At 47.1% G+C, this 19,876-nt stretch overlaps 1 protein-coding gene across 2 annotated transcripts in view; it reads right to left on the reverse strand.

Annotated features, from left to right (window-relative positions):
- ttyh2l (tweety homolog 2, like) overlaps positions 1-19,876 on the reverse strand; it is a 95,128-nt gene that overhangs the window by 39,185 nt on the left and 36,067 nt on the right. For both annotated transcript variants that reach the window (XM_042317922.1, XM_042317921.1), the window contains exon 4: positions 2,808-3,028. In XM_042317922.1, coding sequence (XP_042173856.1) covers positions 2,808-3,028 — 221 coding nt within the window. The remainder of the gene's footprint in view (positions 1-2,807; positions 3,029-19,876) is intronic.

A 19,876-nucleotide genomic window follows, 5' to 3' on the forward strand; every position in this document is an offset into this window, starting at 1 on the left:
AGAAAGAGAGAGAGGTAGGAGGTGGGAGTGAGAGAGAGAGAGAGAAAGAGAGAGAGGTAGGAGGTGGGAGTGGGAGTGAGAGAAAGAGAGAGAGGTAGGGGTGGGAGTGGGAGTGAGAGAGAAAGAGAGGGGGTGGGAGGTAGGGGGGTGGGAGTGGGAGTGAGAGAAAGAGAGAGAGGTAGGAGGTGGGAGTGGGAGTGAGAGAAAGAGAGAGAGGTAGGAGGTGGGAATGGGAGTGAGAGAGAGAAAGAGAGAGAGGTAGGGGGTGGGAGTGGGAGTGAGAGAGAGAAAGAGAGAGAGGTAGGGGGGGGTGGGAGTGGGAGTGAGAGAAAGAGAGAAAGAGAGAAAGGTAGGGGTGGGAGTGAGTGAGAGAAAGAGAGAGAGGTAGGGGTGGGAGTGGGAGTGAGAGAGAGAAAGAGAGAGAGAGAGGTAGGGGTGTGGGAGTGGGAGTGAGAGAGAGAGAGAGAGAGAGAGAGGTATGGGGTGGGGTGGGGGAGTGAGAGAAAGAGAGAGAGGTAGGGGTGGGAGTGGGAGTGAGAGAGAGAGGTAGGGGTGGGAGTGGGAGTGAGAGAGAAAGAGAGGTAGGAGGTGGGAGTGGGAGTGAGAGAAAGAGAGAGAGGTAGGGGTGGGAATGGGAGTGAGAGAGAGAGAGAGGTAGGAGGTGGGAGTGGGAGTGAGAGAGAGAGAGAGAGGTATGGGGTGGGAGTGGGAGTGAGAGAAAGAGAGAGAGGTAGGGGTGGGAGTGGGAGTGAGAGAGAGGTAGGGGTGGGAGGGGTGGGGTAGGGGTGGGAGTGGGAGAGAGAGAGAGAGGTAGGGGTGGGAGTGGGAGTGAGAGAGAGGTAGGGGGTGGGAGTGGGAGTGAGAGAGAGGTAGTGGTGGGAGTGGGAGTGAGAGAGAGAGAGAGGTAGGGGTGGGAGTGGGAGTGAGAGAGAGAGAGAGGTATGGGGTGGGAGTGGGAGTAAGAGAGAGAGAGAGAGAGAGAGGTAGGGGTGGGAGTGGGAGTGAGAGAGGTAGGAGGTGGGAGTGGGAGTGAGAGAACGAGAGAGAGGTAGGAGTGGGAGTGAGAGAGAGAAAGAGAGAGAGGTAGGGGGTGGGAGTGGGAGTGAGAGAGAGAAAGAGAGAGAGGTAGGGGGTGGGAGTGAGAGAAAGAGAGAAAGAGAGAAAGATAGGGGTGGGAGGAGTGAGTGAGTGAGAGAAAGAGAGAGAGGTAGGGGTGGGAGTGGGAGTGAGAGAAAGAGAGAAAGAGAGAAAGGTAGGGGTGGGAGTGAGTGAGAGAAAGAGAGAGAGGTAGGGGTGGGAGTGGGAGTGAGAGAACGAGAGAAAGAGAGAAAGGTAGGGGTGGGAGTGAGTGAGTGAGAGAAAGAGAGAGAGGTAGGGGGTGGGGTGGGAGTGGGAGAGAGAGAAAGAGAGAGAGAGAGGTAAGGGTGGAAGTGGGAGTGAGAGAGAGAGAGAGAGAGGTATGGGGTGGGAGTGGGAGTGAGAGAAAGAGAGAGAGGTAGGGGTGGGAGTGGGAGTGAGAGAGAGGTAGGGGTGGGAGTGGGAGTGTGAGAGAGAGAGAGGTAGGGGTGGGAGTGGGAGTGAGAGAGAGAGAGAGGTATGGGGTGGGAGGGGAGTGAGAGAGAGAGAGAGAGGTAGGGGTGGGAGTGGGAGTGAGAGAGAGAGAGGTAGGAGGTGGGAGTGGGAGTGAGAGAGAGAAAGAGAGAGAGGTAGGGGTGGGAGTGAGAGAAAGAGAGAGAACAAGAATAAGAGATAAATAAAGAGTGCCTTCCATCCCCCTCTGCCATCAGTGAAACAACACCTCTTCATCAATACATACTGCATCCACAGTACCCCCTCTAGCACTCTGCCATCAGTGAAACAACACCTCTTCATCAATACATACTGCATCCACAGTACCCCCTCTAGCACTCTGCCATCAGTGAAACAACACCTCTTCATCAATACATACTGCATCCACAGTACCCCCTCTAGCAGTCACTTCATAACACACTGGCTCACCAGCCTTGGAAAACCAATATATATAGGTGTCAGATTACACCAGTCAGTCAGGCCGGAGCAACAGGCCCAGTCTAGAGCCTTGACTACAGTGAGAGGAGACACATAGACTGGCTGGTAGTCACCATGAGGAGTTATAATAGACATAGGTCAGTGACAGCAGCACTTCACTGGTCTGTCTGTCTGTCTGTCTGTCTGTCTGTCTGTCTGTCTGTCTGTCTGTCTGTCTGTCTGTCTGTCTGTCTGCCTGCCTGCCTGCCTGCCTGCCTGCCTGCCTGCCTGTCTGTCTGCCTGCCTGTCTGTCTGTCTGTCTGTCTGTCTGTCTGTCTGTCTGCCTGTCTGCCTGCCTGCCTGTCTGTCTGTCTGTCTGCCTGCCTATCTGTCTGTCTGTCTGTCTGTCTGTCTGTCTGTCTGTCTGTCTGTCTGTCTGCCTGCCTGCCTGCCTGCCTGTCTGTCTGTCTGTCTGTCTGTCTGTCTGTCTGTCTGTCTGTCTGTCTGCCTGCCTGCCTGTCTGTCTGTCTATCTCACTGTCTGCATGTCCGCCGGCCTACCTGTCTCCCTGTCTATCTGCCTGTCTGCATGCCTGACTGACTGTCTGTCTTTCTGTCTGTCTCCTCTTCTCACCTGTAGTACTCTACGTGATCTGTCTGATCAGCGATGGCCGACAGGTCTGTCTGATCAGCAATGGCCGACAGGTCTGTCTGTCTGTCTGTCTGTCTGTCTGTCTGATCAGCGATGGCCGACAGGTCTGTCTGTCTGTCTGTCTGATCAGCGATGGCCGACAGGTCTGTCTGTCTGTTTCCTCTTCTCACCTGTAGTATTCTACGTAATCTGTCTGATCAGCGATGGCCGACAGGTCCACCTTGGCCTTGCTGAGGTCCGGCATGGCGGTCAGCTGTCTGATGATGTTGTCAGCCATCTGACCCATGAACCTCAAGGCCTGGACATAGTCTCCCCGCGTAGCAAAGATCTCATCCAGACGATTCAGGTGCTGCTGCAGACCCACCTCCATACTGCCCAGAGAACTGGAGACCTGGAAGAGAGAGAGAGAGATGAGATAGAGAAGATGGAGGGCAGGAGAGAGAGAGATGAGATAGAGAAGATGGAGGGCAGGAGAGAGAGAGATGGGATAGAGAAGATGGAGGGCAGGAGAGAGAGATTTGGGATAGAGAAGATGGAGGGCAGGAGAGAGAGAGATGGGATAGAGAAGATGGAGGGCGAGAGAGAGAGAGATGAGGTAGAGAAGATGGAGGGCAGGAGAGAGAGATGGGATAGAGAAGATGGAGGGCAGGAGAGAGAGAGATGGGATAGAGAAGATGGAGGGCAGGAGAGAGAGATATGGAGAAGGGAGAGAAAGGGAGAGAGAGAGAGAGGGAGAAGGGGGAGAGAGGGGGAGGTATGGAGAAGGGGAGAGAGAGGGAGAGGTATGGAGAAGGGGAGGGAGAAGGGGAGAGGTAGAGAGAGAGAGAGAGAGTGACTAAAATTGAGCACGAAGCCATGCAATCTTCATAGACAAACATTGGCAGTAGAATGGCCCTACTGAAGAGTTCAGTGACTTTCAACGTGGCACCACCATAGGATGCCACCTGTCCAACAAGTCAGTTCGTAAAATCTCTGCCCTGCTAGAGCTGCCCAGTTCAACTGCCCCGGCACAAAGCAAGGTCCTTACAGAAATGGTTTGTCGAGATCAGTGTGGAAGATCTTGACTGGACTGCACAGAGCCCTGACCTCAACCCCATCAAACACCTTTGGTATGAATTGGAACGCCGACTGCAAGCCAGGCCTAAATACCCAACATCAATGCCCGACCTCGTTAATGCTCTTGTGGCTGAATTGAAGCAAGTCCCCACAGCTATGTTCCAACAGTGAAAAGCCTTCCCAGAAGAGTGGATGATGTTTATAGCAGAAAAGGGGGGACCAACTCCATATTAATGTCCTTGGTTTTTGGAATGAGATGTTTGAGGAACTGGCGTCCACATTCTTTTGATGGTGTTGTGTACATAGCATACCACCCTGCATTCCACTGCTGGCTTGCCTCTGATGCTAATCAGGGCCGGTCCCTGGATGGGAGACTAGATGCTGCTGGAAGTGGTGTTGGAGGGCCAATAGAGGGACTCTTCCCTCTGGTCTCAGGAGATTCCAATGCCCCAAGGCAGTGAAGGAGACGTTGCCCTGTGTAAGGTCTTTCAGATGGGATGTTAAATGGGTGGCCTGACTCTCTGGGGTCACTAAAGATCCCATGGCACTTATCGTAAGAGTAGAGGTGTTAACCCCGGTGTCCTGGATAAATTCCCAATCTGGCCCTCATACCATCACGGCCACTTAATCATCCTCAGCTTCCCATTGGCTCATTCATCATCCTCAGCTTCCCATTGGCTCATTCATCATCCACAGCTTCCCATTGGCTCATTCATCATCCTCAGCTTCCCATTGGCTCATTCATCATCCTCAGCTTCCCATTGGCTCATTCATCATCCTCAGCTTCCCATTGGCTCATTCATCATCCTCAGCTTCCCATTGGCTCATTCATCATCCTCAGCTTCCCATTGGCTCATTCCTCATCCACAGCTTCCCATTGGCTCATTCATCATCCACAGCTTCCCATTGGCTCATTCATCATCCTCAGCTTCCCATTGGCTCATTCATCATCCTCAGCTTCCCATTGGCTCATTCATCATCCTCAGCTTCCCATTGGCTCATTCATCATCCTCAGCTTCCCATTGGCTCATTCATCCCACCTCTCCACTGTACCTCTTCCCCAGGTCGTTGGTGTAAAAGAAACCAATCAATCAACTTACCAGGTGAAATGAGGGAGTAGTGGCTCGGTTCCAACATCTATAGATGGTCACTTCTAGAGACGCTTTCACCGGCACGGTTCCAACATCTATAGATGGTCACTTCTAGAGACGCTTTCACCGGCACGGTTCCAACATCTATAGATGGTCACTTCTAGAGACGCTTTCACCGGCACGGTTCCAACATCTATAGATGGTCACTTCTAGAGACGCTTTCACCGGCACGGTTCCAACATCTATAGATGGTCACTTCTAGAGACACTTTCACCGGCACGGTTCCAACATCTATAGATGGTCACTTCTAGAGACGCTTTCACCGGCACGGTTCCAACATCTATAGATGGTCACTTCTAGAGACGCTTTCACCGGCACGGTTCCAACATCTATAGATGGTCACTTCTAGAGACACTTTCACCGGCACGGTTCCAACATCTATAGATGGTCACTTCTAGAGACGCTTTCACCGGCACGGTTCCAACATCTATAGATGGTCACTTCTAGAGACGCTTTCACCGGCACGGTTCCAACATCTATAGATGGTCACTTCTAGAGACGCTTTTCACCGGTTCCAACATCACGGTTCCAACATCTATAGATGGTCACTTCTAGAGACGCTTTCACCGGCACGGTTCCAACATCTATAGATGGTCACTTCTAGAGACGCTTTCACCGGCACGGTTCCAACATCTATAGATGGTCACTTCTAGAGACGCTTTCACCGGCACGGTTCCAACATCTATAGATGGTCACTTCTAGAGACGCTTTCACCGGCACGGTTCCAACATCTATAGATGGTCACTTCTAGAGACGCTTTCACCGGCACGGTTCCAACATCTATAGATGGTCACTTCTAGAGACGCTTTCACCGGCACGGTTCCAACATCTATAGATGGTCACTTCTAGAGACGCTTTCACCGGCACGGTTCCAACATCTATAGATGGTCACTTCTAGAGACGCTTTCACCGGCACGGTTCCAACATCTATAGATGGTCACTTCTAGAGACTATAGATGGCTTTCACCGGCACGGTTCCAACATCTATAGATGGTCACTTCTAGATGGTCACACTTTCACCGGCACGGTTCCAACATCTATAGATGGTCACTTCTAGAGACGCTTTCACCGGCACGGTTCCAACATCTATAGATGGTCACTTCTAGAGACGCTTTCACCGGCACGGTTCCAACATCTATAGATGGTCACTTCTAGAGACACTTTCACCGGCACGGTTCCAACATCTATAGATGGTCACTTCTAGAGACGCTTTCACCGGCACGGTTCCAACATCTATAGATGGTCACTTCTAGAGACGCTTTCACCGGCACGGTTCCAACATCTATAGATGGTCACTTCTAGAGACGCTTTCACCGGCACGGTTCCAACATCTATAGATGGTCACTTCTAGAGACACTTTCACCGGCACGGTTCCAACATCTATAGATGGTCACTTCTAGAGACACTTTCACCGGCACGGTTCCAACATCTATAGATGGTCACTTCTAGAGACGCTTTCACCGGCACGGTTCCAACATCTATAGATGGTCACTTCTAGAGACGCTTTCACCGGCACGGTTCCAACATCTATAGATGGTCACTTCTAGAGACGCTTTCACCGGCACGGTTCCAACATCTATAGATGGTCACTTCTAGAGACGCTTTCACCGGCACGGTTCCAACATCTATAGATGGTCACTTCTAGAGACGCTTTCACCGGCACGGTTCCAACATCTATAGATGGTCACTTCTAGAGACGCTTTCACCGGCACGGTTCCAACATCTATAGATGGTCACTTCTAGAGACACTTTCACCGGCACGGTTCCAACATCTATAGATGGTCACTTCTAGAGACACTTTCACCGGCACGGTTCCAACATCTATAGATGGTCACTTCTAGAGACGCTTTCACCGGCACGGTTCCAACATCTATAGATGGTCACTTCTAGAGACGCTTTCACCGGCACGGTTCCAACATCTATAGATGGTCACTTCTAGAGACGCTTTCACCGGCACGGTTCCAACATCTATAGATGGTCACTTCTAGAGACGCTTTCACCGGCACGGTTCCAACATCTATAGATGGTCACTTCTAGAGACACTTTCACCGGCACGGTTCCAACATCTATAGATGGTCACTTCTAGAGACGCTTTCACCGGCACGGTTCCAACATCTATAGATGGTCACTTCTAGAGACACTTTGTGCACGGTTCCAACATCTATAGATGGTCACTTCTAGAGACGCTTTCACCGGCACGGTTCCAACATCTATAGATGGTCACTTCTAGAGACGCTTTCACCGGCACGGTTCCAACATCTATAGATGGTCACTTCTAGAGACACTTTCACCGGCACGGTTCCAACATCTATAGATGGTCACTTCTAGAGACGCTTTCACCAGCACGGTTCCAACATCTATAGATGGTCACTTCTAGAGACGCTTTCACCGGCACGGTTCCAACATCTATAGATGGTCACTTCTAGAGACGCTTTCACCGGCACGGTTCCAACATCTATAGATGGTCACTTCTAGAGACGCTTTCACCGGCACGGTTCCAACATCTATAGATGGTCACTTCTAGAGACGCTTTCACCGGCACGGTTCCAACGTGTTTCTTGTTCTTGTTGCAACTACTCACAAAAAGGTCCAGGTTTGTCGCACAGACTCCAGTTGATGAATGGTTCAACCGCTGCGCCACTCGGGCGGCCTCAAATCTAATCTTAACAACTCCAAGTTATGGAGTTGGAACTGTAGAACACTTCATCTTTATAATTGAACTGAATTGGAAATCAATATTTAAACATTTCCCAGTTTATTGGAATTAATATGTAAAATAATTGGCTGCAGGATTTCTTAAAAATCATTTAAACTTTCAAAAAGGGACTCGCACATCTGAGCTATCTTTGTTGCAGGTGCCTGGTAACAGATGAATAAGATGAGAAAAAAAGAAACCTCTTGCTAGTATCCTTATCCACTCCGCTGTCCCTGTGCCTGGGCTGCAGTCCTCTCTCTTCCCTCCACTCTCTACTCCCTCTCCTCTCCACTCTCTACTCCCTCTCCTCTCTACTCTCTCTTCCCTCTCCTCTCTACTCCCTCTCCTCTCTACTCTCTACTCTCTACTCCCTCTCCTCTCTCTTCCCTCTCCTCTCTTCCCTCCACTCTCTACTCCCTCTCCTCTCCACTCTCTACTCCCTCTCCTCTCTACTCTCTCTTCCCTCTCCTCTCTACTCCCTCTCCTCTCTACTCTCTACTCCCTCTCCTCTCTCCTCTCTCCTCTCTACTCTCTACTCCCTCTCCTCTCTCCTCTCTACTCTCTACTCCCTCTCCTCTCCACTCTCTACTCCCTCTCCTCTCTACTCTCTACTCCCTCTCCTCTCTCTTCCCTCTCCTCTCTCTCCCTCTCCTCTCTCTTCCCTCTCCTCTCTACTCCCTCTCCTCTCTCTCCCTCTCCTCTCTACTCCCTCTCCTCTCTACTCCCTCTCTCTCTCTCTTCCCTCTCCTCTCTCTTCCCTCTCTTCTCTCTTCCCTCTCCTCTCTCTTCCCTCTCCTCTCCACTCTCTACTCTCTACTCCCTCTCCTCTCTCTTCCCTCTCCTCTCTACTCCCTCTCCTCTCTACTCTCTCTTCCCTCTCCTCTTTACTCCCTCTCCTCTTTACTCCCTCTCCTCTCTACTCCCTCTCCTCTCTCTTCTCTCTACTCCCTCTCCTCTCTACTCTCTATTCCCTCCCCTCTCTACTCCCTCTCCTCTCTACTCTCTCTTCCCTCTCCTCTCTACTCCCTCTCCTATCTCCCCTCTCCTCTCTCTCCTCTCTACTCCCTCTCTTCCCTAACCTCCCTCTCCTCTCTACTCCCTCTCTTCCCTCTCCTCTCTACTCCCTCTCTTCCCTCTCCTCTCTACTCCCTCTCTTCCCTCTCCTCTCTACTCCCTCTCTTCCCTCTCCTCTCTACTTCCTCTCTTCCCTTTCCTCTCTACTCCCTCTCCTCTCTACTCTCTCTTCCTCTCTCTCCTCTCTACTCCCTCTCCTCTCTACTCCCTCTCCTCTTTACTCCCTCTCCTCTCTACTCCCTCTCCTCTCTATTCCCTCTCCTCTCTTCCCTCCACTCTCTACTCCCTCTCCTCTCCCTCTCTACTCCCTCTCCTCTCTACTCTCTACTCCCTCTCCTCTCTCTTCCCTCTCCTCTCTCTTCCCTCTCCTCTCTACTCCCTCTCCTCTCTACTCCCTCTCCTCTCTACTCCCTCTCCTCTCTACTCCCTCTCCTCTCTCTTCCCTCTCCTCTCTACTCCCTCTCCTCTCTACTCCCTCTCTACTCCCTCTCCTCTCTCTTCCTTCTCCTCTTTCTTCCTCACTCGCTTCTCTCTCCTCTTCCACTCTGCTGCTCTGCTGTCCCTGTGTCTGGGCTGCAGTCCTCTGGGTCTTCAGGGAAGTCTGGTCTCTTCTTCTCCTGGTCTTCAGGTTCACAGTGATCACAGCACAGACCATCCCCAGCAGAGCACAGCCCATCAGTGAAGAGTACACTCTGTAGAACGTGGAGTTGATGCCAAACGAGTCCCACACCAGCAAGAGGGTCTTAGTTACTGAGACGCACATCTCTTCATAGAAGACAGCACACCAGTACTCCCCACTGTCCGCCAGTGAGAGGTTAGAGAGGACCAGAAAGGAGGGAGGGTGAGATGCATTCATTCGGCCAACCAAGTCTTGGGGCAAGTTTGCTAGTTGTAATCTGGTGTCCAGAATGGCATCGTCCACCTGAGCAGTCCGTCTGTACCACACCACCCTGTCAGACTCAGTGAGATTATAGTTACAGCCGAGAACAACCTCCTCTCCCTCTGAGAAAAACTCTGTGAGAGGCTCAGCCTTGGGGCACACCAGGAGAGCATAGCTTTTTGTGTATCTGTACGTTCCTTGTAACTTCTCAGAGCACCCATACCACCCTGAGTGGTTGAGCATCAGTGATGGGATGACCAGGGGGAAGTAACCTGACGTTCTTCCGTCTGTCAGGTACATGTGCTTCCCTCCGCTAGTGAGATGACTGGGGACCCATCTGATGTATCCAAAGAGGATACTCTCCCACCTCGTCTCTGTCCCATTGGGGTCATCATGGTTAAAGCAGGGCAGTACAGCCTCCTCTCCTACTGAGAGAACAACATACTGTAACTTATGTCCCAGATTAAAGACCAGGCTGTAAACACAAAGCTGTCCCCCCAGTCCCATGCACCAGTAATACGACTCCAGGTCCTTTATGGTGATGTTGGTGATGTGGAGAGAGGAGCTGTTCTCAGCTAGCTGCACTCTGTTGTCTCCGTTTTCATCCTCCCTGAACCATCTGACTGTCATGTTGGCATCTTCCCTTGTGCCCTCACACTGCAACTCTACCCTGTGTCCTAAATTAACCTGCAGAATCATTTCTTCATAGGATCCACTGCAGACTAGGAGGTCCTCGCTGTCCCGGCGTGACACCCTGCCATCTGTCCAACACTCCATCCTGTACCGTCCAGAGTCTGACTGAGTGAGACTGTTGATATAGAGAAGGGATTTCTCCAGTACCAGTCGATCCCTAAACTCAGCAGCCAGGGTGGAATTCTCAAGTGGGTTTGAAGTGTTCCACAGCAGCAGGCTCTCTCCAGCTGAGGATCTGAACATCAAACAGTCGTCTTCTCCTTCATCATTAGGAATGTAAAAGGTACAGTTGTCTCCTTCATCTTTGATGTCCTGGTCTGTAAGGACAGTTCTGATTAGAACAGCCAGTTGAATGAGGAGATGTATGAGCCAAGCCATTCTACTCTGAGAAGTCTGTCAAGCATGTGAATCTTATGTGAGTCATTTCTGTTATGTTTTCACTCTGATGATACAGTTGATCATATCTATTAATCTGAGTTTCTGGAGGCCGGAAGAGGCAGGGCAGAGTTAGCAGAGGTGTTAAAATACCACAGACGACAACATGATGCTGATGACGATGATGGAAAGAGGTGTTTTTATTTTAACGTTGTGGTCTGAAGGTTGTGTATCTTTTAAATGTCCTTTCTGAGATCAGAAGTTTATCCTAATATTCTCTCCCTGCAGACACACAGGACAAGCAGTACTGCTTAGTTTATATGTGATTCAGTATTCATTTACTTTATTCAACTGTACAGTTTTTAAATTATTATTTAACCTTTATTTATTTATATATTTATTCTCATTAACCATGTTTCCATCCAAGTAATACCGTATATAAAAAATCACGAGAGCGTTGATGGAAACAGGAAGTTTTGGTACAATTGTATAAATGCAGACAAATAATGTGTTTGTTTAACATGGTGGGAACTTTTTGTGTCAGTAAAATGAATTATGCGAGAAATGGCAGTGGACACGCCTTTATGCACAAATATTAACAATCATATCGAAGTAAACTTGGGAGTCACGCAATGATATGGTGTGTGGTCCCTCCCACCACGACTGGGGAAACCATGCAGATGAAATCAGTTATGATGAACTTTACAGGGTGGTGAAAGTGCACAGTGATGTTGATGCTCCTTTCCAATAAATATCCAGGATCTGATTCTGGTGACACGATGATCGATGCTGGACTGCAGTTTGACAAATGAAAATAATTATCCATACTAATCTCATCATGTGGACCTGCCTACCTGCACAGCCTACCTGCACAGCCTACCTGCACAGCCTACCTGCACAGCCTACCCGCACAGCCTACCTGCACAGCCTACCCGCACAGCCTACCTGCACAGCCTACCTGCACAGCCTACCCGCACAGCCTACCTGCACAGCCTACCCGCACAGCCTACCCGCACAGCCTACCTGCACAGCCTACCCGCACAGCCTACCTGCACTGTACCTGTGAGCTGTTGGCTTGAGCACACATGCCAAGACCAGAGTAGGCAAATGTACGTAACGCACCAGTTTTTGTGACGACTGTTGAAAATGCTATGGAAACACATTGAACTTTTGATGTTTATTCGGTACATGGAAACTTAGTGCTCACACACAATGGACTTTTTCACCTATGTCATCACATACTAATTTATATCCCCAACAAGTCTGTTTGGTGGAAACACCACCACTGGTTGGATAATGCTCTTTTTGTTTCATATTTGCATGAAAATCTGGTCGCCAACTGGATGGAAACCAAAAGCTACAGAGATGAAAATGTATGTCACAAGAAAGACCTGTTGGACAGTTTGCTTGAAGGGGAACATGGTTCTGCCGTGGGTAGCCTAAGAGCCCTGGCGTGTCCCTGTACCATAGGGGGATGGGGGGGACATGTCCCTCCTCAATATTCAGAACAGATCGATTCTTCCTCCAAAATAATTTATTTAAAATGACATTTTAAAAAATGGGGTCGGGACCCCAGATATAATATGAACACGTCATAAACAACGTCATAAACAACGTCATAAACAACGTCATAAACAACATCATAAACAACGTCATAAACAACATCATAAACAACGTCATAAACAACGTCATAAACAACGTCATAAACACGTCATAAACAACGTCATAAACAACGTCATAAACAACATCATAAACAACGTCATAAACAACATCATAAACAACATCATAAACAACATCATAAACAACGTCATAAACAACGTCATAAACAACATCATAAACAACGTCATAAACAACATCATAAACAACATCATAAACAACGTCATAAACAACGTCATAAACAACATCATAAACAACGTCATAAACAACGTCATAAACAACATCATAAACAACATCATAAACACGTCATAAACAACGTCATAAACAACGTCATAAACAACGTCATAAACACGTCATAAACAACGTCATAAACAACGTCATAAACAACGTCATAAACACGTCATAAACAACGTCATAAACAACGTCATAAACAACGTCATAAACAACGTCATAAACAACGGCAAAATGTGTAGAATTGCAGGAAATCAGGTTTAACGGTTTGACTTTGTGCCCTAAAAATGGTCCAAATCCTTCTCTTTCTCAATGTTCAAACATAGATAAATAGGGTGCGCCTTTGTTAAAAAAATATATATATTTCTTAAGTGTATTAATTATGAAATGATGAAAAATATTAACAACATTCCACCCATGAGGCCATTAGAGGGCGATCTGGTCATTTGACGACAGGAAAGGGCAACCAGAATATAACGTTTTAAAAGTGATATTTTCACTGGACAGTTACTTTAAAACGTTTTTTCTCTAAAATGTTTCTCTAAAATAAAAATCTTGGGGGTTGGGGGACAATCCACTTATCCATCCCCTTATCCATCCACTTAACAATCCACTTATCCTTCCACTTATCCATCCCCTTATCCATCCACTTAACAATCCACTTATCCATCCACTTATCCATCCACTTAACAATCCACTTAACAATCCACTTATCCATCCACTTATCCATCCCCTTATCCATCCACTTATCCTTCCACTTATCCATCCCCTTATCCTTCCACTTATCCATCCACTTATCCATCCACTTATCCTTCCACTTATCCTTCCACTTATCCATCCACTTATCCTTCCACTTATCCTTCCACTTATCCATCCACTTAACAATCCACTTATCCATCCACTTATCCATCCCCTTATCAATCCACTTATCCTTCCACTTATCCATCCACTTATCCATCCACTTATCCATCCACTTATCCATCCACTTATCCATCCACTTATCCATCCACTTATCCTTCCACTTACCCTTCCACTTATCCATCCACTTATCCATCCACTTATCCATCCACTTATCCATCCACTTATCCATCCACTTATCCTTCCACTTATCCTTCCACTTATCCTTCCACTTATCCATCCACTTAACAATCCACTTATCCATCCACTTATCCATCCCCTTATCAATCCACTTATCCATCCACTTATCCATCCACTTATCCATCCACTTATCCGTCCACTTATCCATCCACTTAACAATCCACTTATCCATCCACTTATCCATCCACTTATCCATCCACTTATCCATCCACTTATCCATCCACTTATCCATCCCCTTATCAATCCACTTATCCTTCCACTTATCCATCCACTTATCCTTCCACTTATCCTTCCACTTATCCATCCACCTATCCTTCCACTTATCCATCCACTTATCAATCCACTTATCCATCCACTTATCCTTCCACTTATCCTTCCACTTATCCATCCACTTATCCATCCACTTATCCATCCACTTATCCGTCCACTTATCCATCCACTTAACAATCCACTTATCCATCCACTTATCAATCCACTTATCCTTCCACTTATCCATCCACTTATCCTTCCACTTATCCTTCCACTTATCCTTCCACTTATCCATCCACTTATCCATCCACTTAACAATCCACTTATCCATCCACTTATCCATCCACTTATCCATCCACTTATCCATCCACTTATCCTTCCACTTATCCTTCCACTTATCCATCCACTTCTCCATCCACTTCTCCATCCACTTATCAATCCACTTATCCTTCCACTTATCAATCCACTTATCCTTCCACTTATCCATCCACTTATCAATCCACTTATCCATCCACTTATCCTTCCACTTATCCATCCACTTATCCATCCACTTATCCATCCACTTATCCATCCACTTATCCATCCACTTATCCATCCACTTATCAATCCACTTATCCATCCACTTATCCATCCACTTATCAATCCACTTATCCATCCACTTATCCTTCCACTTATCCTTCCACTTATCCATCCACTTATCCTTCCACTTATCCATCCACTTATCCATTCACTTATCAATCCACTTATCCATCCACTTATCAATCCACTTATCCTTCCACTTATCCATCCACTTATCCATCCACTTATCCATCCACTTATCCTTACATTGACACTGTTTTCAAATGACCCTCCATATACAGTACTTCCCAAATGACCCCTCCATATACAGTACTTCCCAAATGACCCCTCCATATACAGTACTTCCCAAATGACCCTCCATATACAGTACTTCCCAAATGACCCCTCCATATACAGTACTTCCCAAATGACCCCTCCATATACAGTACTTCCCAAATGACCCCTCAAGAGAGGCATGTACAGTAAGACATGTCAAATGGTTTAGAATAGCAGGAAATGCATTTTAAAAATGTTCCCAAAACAATTCAGGGGGAGGACCCCCCCGTCGACTGTTCTTCCTCCCCAATATCTACACCACAATTTTGCCCTTTACAGACACAGATTTAGACTTGGAGCAAAAGGTTACATAAGCCTCATTATCATCTTACAGAGTGAGTTCTGGTTTTAAAATGTTCTTCATCAATGTGCGTTTATAAGGAGGAGATTATTTACCTTTAGTTTAGTAAACTGAGAAGTACATAAGTAACCTTAACCCTTTTAAATGCAGCTGAAGAAAACTTTTAAATTGGAAAGAACATCATATCTTTGCAACCCTCATAAGACACAGGATCTTCAAACCACAAACTTTAAAATACCCACTTGTTTTTCCATCATCAGCTTCCTGTTTTTCTGCTAGCTCTGCTATGACACTTTAGCTCCTCAGAGGAAACCACATCTTATCAGAGTACTGCTAGGTGTTATCTAGGGATCTATGGGCTCTGGTCAAAAGTATATAGGGAATAGGGTAACATTTGGCATGTAACCTATAACATGCTAATGTTGCCATGGTGAAGGGAGAGAGTAGTAATAACAAGATGTCCGTCCGTCCGCCCGCCCACCTACACCATGATGGCCATCATGTAGTTGTGCGGCTGCCAGCCAAATAACGTTGTACATCTGTTGTCATCAGATTCATGTATTTTCTGTGAACAGCCCCCTGACACACGTCTATTTCCATGGGAACAAACACTGTTCATAATATTCTTGTTGGCAGAGAGAACATGTTGCAGTTTTAAAGATAATGTTCTTGCAATTCTATACATTTTGCCATGTCTAATGTGTGTTCATGTGATATTTGAGTGACTCAAACATTACAACAAAATCTAAGGGCTAAAAACCATTAGCTGACATGGGCTAGTTGGTGGACATTTCTGACAGGTTATAAGTATCTCTCTAGGGTCTGTAATGACTGACATGACAAGAGGAATTGATGATGTGCTACCCAATTTCCAAAGTGCACCTTGTGCATTCTACTATTACAACTTCAAGAGACCCCCTTACGGGGCGCGCCCCGCAATTTGGGAACCACTACTCTATAGCAGAAAAAAAACAAAAACACTGTTGACTTTCAATATAAAATGCAACCCCTGTCAATACACAGCTGGACTCACCTGCTCCCACTTTCATCGTTGTGCTCTTTACAAGCACGTGATAGACCAGCTGTCCTGGTGAACTATGGTAAGTTTCATAATGTATAATAATGTGACAGGTGAAATGAAGCACGTTCTAAGAAAGCAGCCCATCTCCTGTTTCCATAGTGTGAGGAAGCTTAATGCACCAGTACACCACTTGGACAGGATGCTAGTCTACCCCCAATCTAGCTCCTTAATGCACCAGTACACCACTTGGACAGGATGCTAGTCTACCCCCAATCTAGCTCCTTAATGCACCAGTACACCACTTGGACAGGATGCTAGTCTACCCCCAATCTAGCTCCTTAATGCACCAGCACACCACTTGGACAGGATGCTAGTCTACCCCCAATCTAGCTCCTTAATGCACCAGCACACCACTTGGACAGGATGCTAGTCTACCCCCAATCTAGCTCCTTAATGCACCAGTACACCACTTGGACAGGATGCTAGTCTACCCCCAATCTAGCTCCTTAATGCACCAGTACACCACTTGGACAGGATGCTAGTCTACCCCCAATCTAACTCCTTAATGTACAAGTACACCACTTGGACAGGATGCTAGTCTATCCCCAATCTAGCTCCTTAATGCACCAGTACACCACTTGGACAGGATGCTAGTCTACCCCCAATCTAGCTCCTTAATGCACCAGTACACCACTTGGACAGGATGCTAGTCTACCCCCAATCTAGCTCCTTAATGTACCAGCACACCACTTGGACAGGATGCTAGTCTACCCCCAATCTAGCTCCTTAATGCACCAGTACACCACTTGGACAGGATGCTAGTCTACCCCCAATCTAGCTCCTTAATGTACCAGCACACCACTTGGACAGGATGCTAGTCTATCCCCAATCTAGCTCCTTAATGTACCAGCACACCACTTGGACAGGATGCTAGTCTACCCCCAATCTAGCTCCTTAATGCTGAGCGCCAAGCAGTGACGCATTAGGACACATTTTTACAGTCTTCGTGGCGACTCAGCTGGGGATTGAACTCATAACCCTTCACATTCTGAGGGCAGACCTCTAACCACAAGGCCACTGAGTCAGACAAAAGAAGAACGTGATCTGCTTTATATCCTAATGTAAGTAGACTGGGTGTGGAGGGGTTGGAGGGAGGGAGGATAGGGAGAGAGCATATGTGTAACGATGTACACATGCACATGTGTGTGTGACTGTCAGATGTGGGGGGTGTGGCGGGGTACAGATGGTCGCGGGTTGATGATGTCACAATGTCATGACTAGAGTGTATCTGCCATTGATACATACCGTAGATTATAAATGACTGTCAAATAACTGTCAGCTTTGATTCAACTGAAGATGTTGCAGGGCCTCCCTATCCAGCAGGACCTGAGCCAGGAGGACCTCAGCAGGACCTGAGCCAGGAGGACCTCAGCAGGACCTGAGCCAGGAGGACCTCAGCAGGACAACAGCAGGTTGACACCATGACCACAAGCGCCAGCAGGAAGCAGTTCCTCTTGAAGTGCATTAAGCTCTTTTCTGTCAGCTGGAGCATGTCCAGAAGAGAGCCTGTCCAATCATTATAGGCAAGTCGTTCATCAACTAACAGGAAGCTCTGGAAACACTGGGAATCATGTCCCTGGAGAGCAGATTGGAGCAGATCTGCCTGAAATGTACAGCATCCCTGCAGAACGCCAGTTTGCAGACTGGCTCCCCCCAACCAGACAGTTTCTGGACAAACCACCCGCAACAGCTGCAAAATGAACACTTCTATGTCTAGTACTGGCCTCTAGCAGAACTCTCCTATGTCTAGTACTGGTCTCTAGCAGATCTCTACTATGTCTAGTACCGGTCGCTAGCAGAACTCTCCCATGTCTAGTACTGGCCTCTAGCAGAACTCTCCCATGTCTAGTACTGGCCTCTAGCAGAACTCTCCTATGTCTAGTACTGGTCTCTAGCAGATCTCTCCTATGTCTAGTACTGGCCTCTAGCAGAACTCTCCTATGTCTAGTACTGGTCTCTAGCAGATCTCTCCTATGTCTAGTACTGGTCTCTAGCAGAACTCTCCCATGTCTAGTACTGGCCTCTAGCAGATCTCTACTATGTCTAGTACTGACCTCTAGCAGAACTCTCCTATGTCTAGTACTGACCTCTAGCAGAACTCTCCTATGTCTAGTACTGACCTCTAGCAGAACTCTCCTATGTCTAGTACTGACCTCTAGCAGATCTCTCCTATGTCTAGTACTGACCTCTAGCAGATCTCTACTATGTCTAGTACTGACCTCTAGCAGAACTCTCCTATGTCTAGTACTGACCTCTAGCAGAACTCTCCTATGTCTAGTACTGACCTCTAGCAGAACTCTCCTATGTCTAGTACTGACCTGACCTCTATGTCTAGTAGAACTCTCCTATGTCTAGTACTGACCTCTAGCAGAACTCTCCTATGTCTAGTACTGACCTCTAGCAGAACTCTCCTATGTCTAGTACTGACAGATCTCTATGTCTAGTACTGACCTCTAGCTCTCCTATGTCTAGTACTGACCTCTAGCAGATCTCTCCTATGTCTAGTACTGACCTCTAGCAGATCTCTCCTATGTCTAGTACTGACCTCTAGCAGAACTCTCCTATGTCTAGTACTGACCTCTAGCAGATCTCTCCTATGTCTAGTACTGACCTCTAGCAGATCTCTACTATGTCTAGTACTGACCTCTAGCAGAACTCTACTATGTCTAGTACTGACCTCTAGCAGATCTCTACTATGTCTAGTACTGGTCTCTAGCAGAACTCTCCTATGTCTAGTACTGACCTCTAGCAGGTCTCTACTATGTCTAGTACTGGCCTCTAGCAGATCTCTCCTATGTCTAGTACTGACCTCTAGCAGAACTCTACTATGTCTAGTACTGACCTCTAGCAGAACTCTCCATTTCCATGCTCCACCCAACTGTTAAATGCACACACCATATAGCCCAGGGCCCTAAGAAATGCCTACCTAAGAACATTATTAGAGCCAATGCCTTAAATCTGACACCCCAAATATTGTTGTTGTAGTATATACAGGACCAGTCAACAGTTTGGACACACCCACTCATTCAAGGGTTTTTCTATATTTTTTAAAACTATTTTCTACATTGTAGAATAATTGTGAAGACATCAAAACGTCTAAACACAAATCTTAGACTAGGCTATGTTGACAGTATCAAAACCAGTCCTAGTTCAGCTAGTTCAACTAGTATCTTAGACTAGGCTATGTTGACAGTATCAAAACCAGTCCTAGTTCAGCTAGTATCTTAGACTAGGCTATGTTGACAGTATCAAAACCAGTCCTAGTTCAGCTAGTATCTTAGACTAGGCTATGTTGACAGTATCAAAACCAGTCCTAGTTCAGCTAGTATCTTAGACTAGGCTATGTTGACAGTATCAAAACCAGTCCTAGTTCAGCTAGTATCTTAGACTAGGCTATGTTGACAGTATCAAAACCAATCCTAGTTCAGCTAGTATCTTAGACTAGGCTATGTTGACAGTATCAAAACCAATACTAGTTCAGCTAGTATCTTAGACTAGGCTATGTTGACAGTATCAAAACCAATCCAGTTATGTGTCAGTAAATTGCATCACCATGCTTCAGTCTCCACCTTGGTGTTGTTGACATTCTCCTCAGGCCCCCTCAGTTTCCTGAATGAGTCCCAGTAGTAAGCTAGTGTTGTAACGACACAGTTTCCTGAACTGCATAACACACACACTGACGCACACACACACACAAAATACCATACCATACCATACATACAGAACCAATCAAATGTTTGAACACACCTACTCATTCAAGAGTTTTTCTGTATTTTTATAATTTTTTCTACATTGTAGAATAATA

This window comes from Oncorhynchus tshawytscha, unplaced genomic scaffold (genome assembly GCF_018296145.1).
Source record: "Oncorhynchus tshawytscha isolate Ot180627B unplaced genomic scaffold, Otsh_v2.0 Un_contig_2389_pilon_pilon, whole genome shotgun sequence".
NCBI lineage: Eukaryota > Metazoa > Chordata > Actinopteri > Salmoniformes > Salmonidae > Oncorhynchus > Oncorhynchus tshawytscha.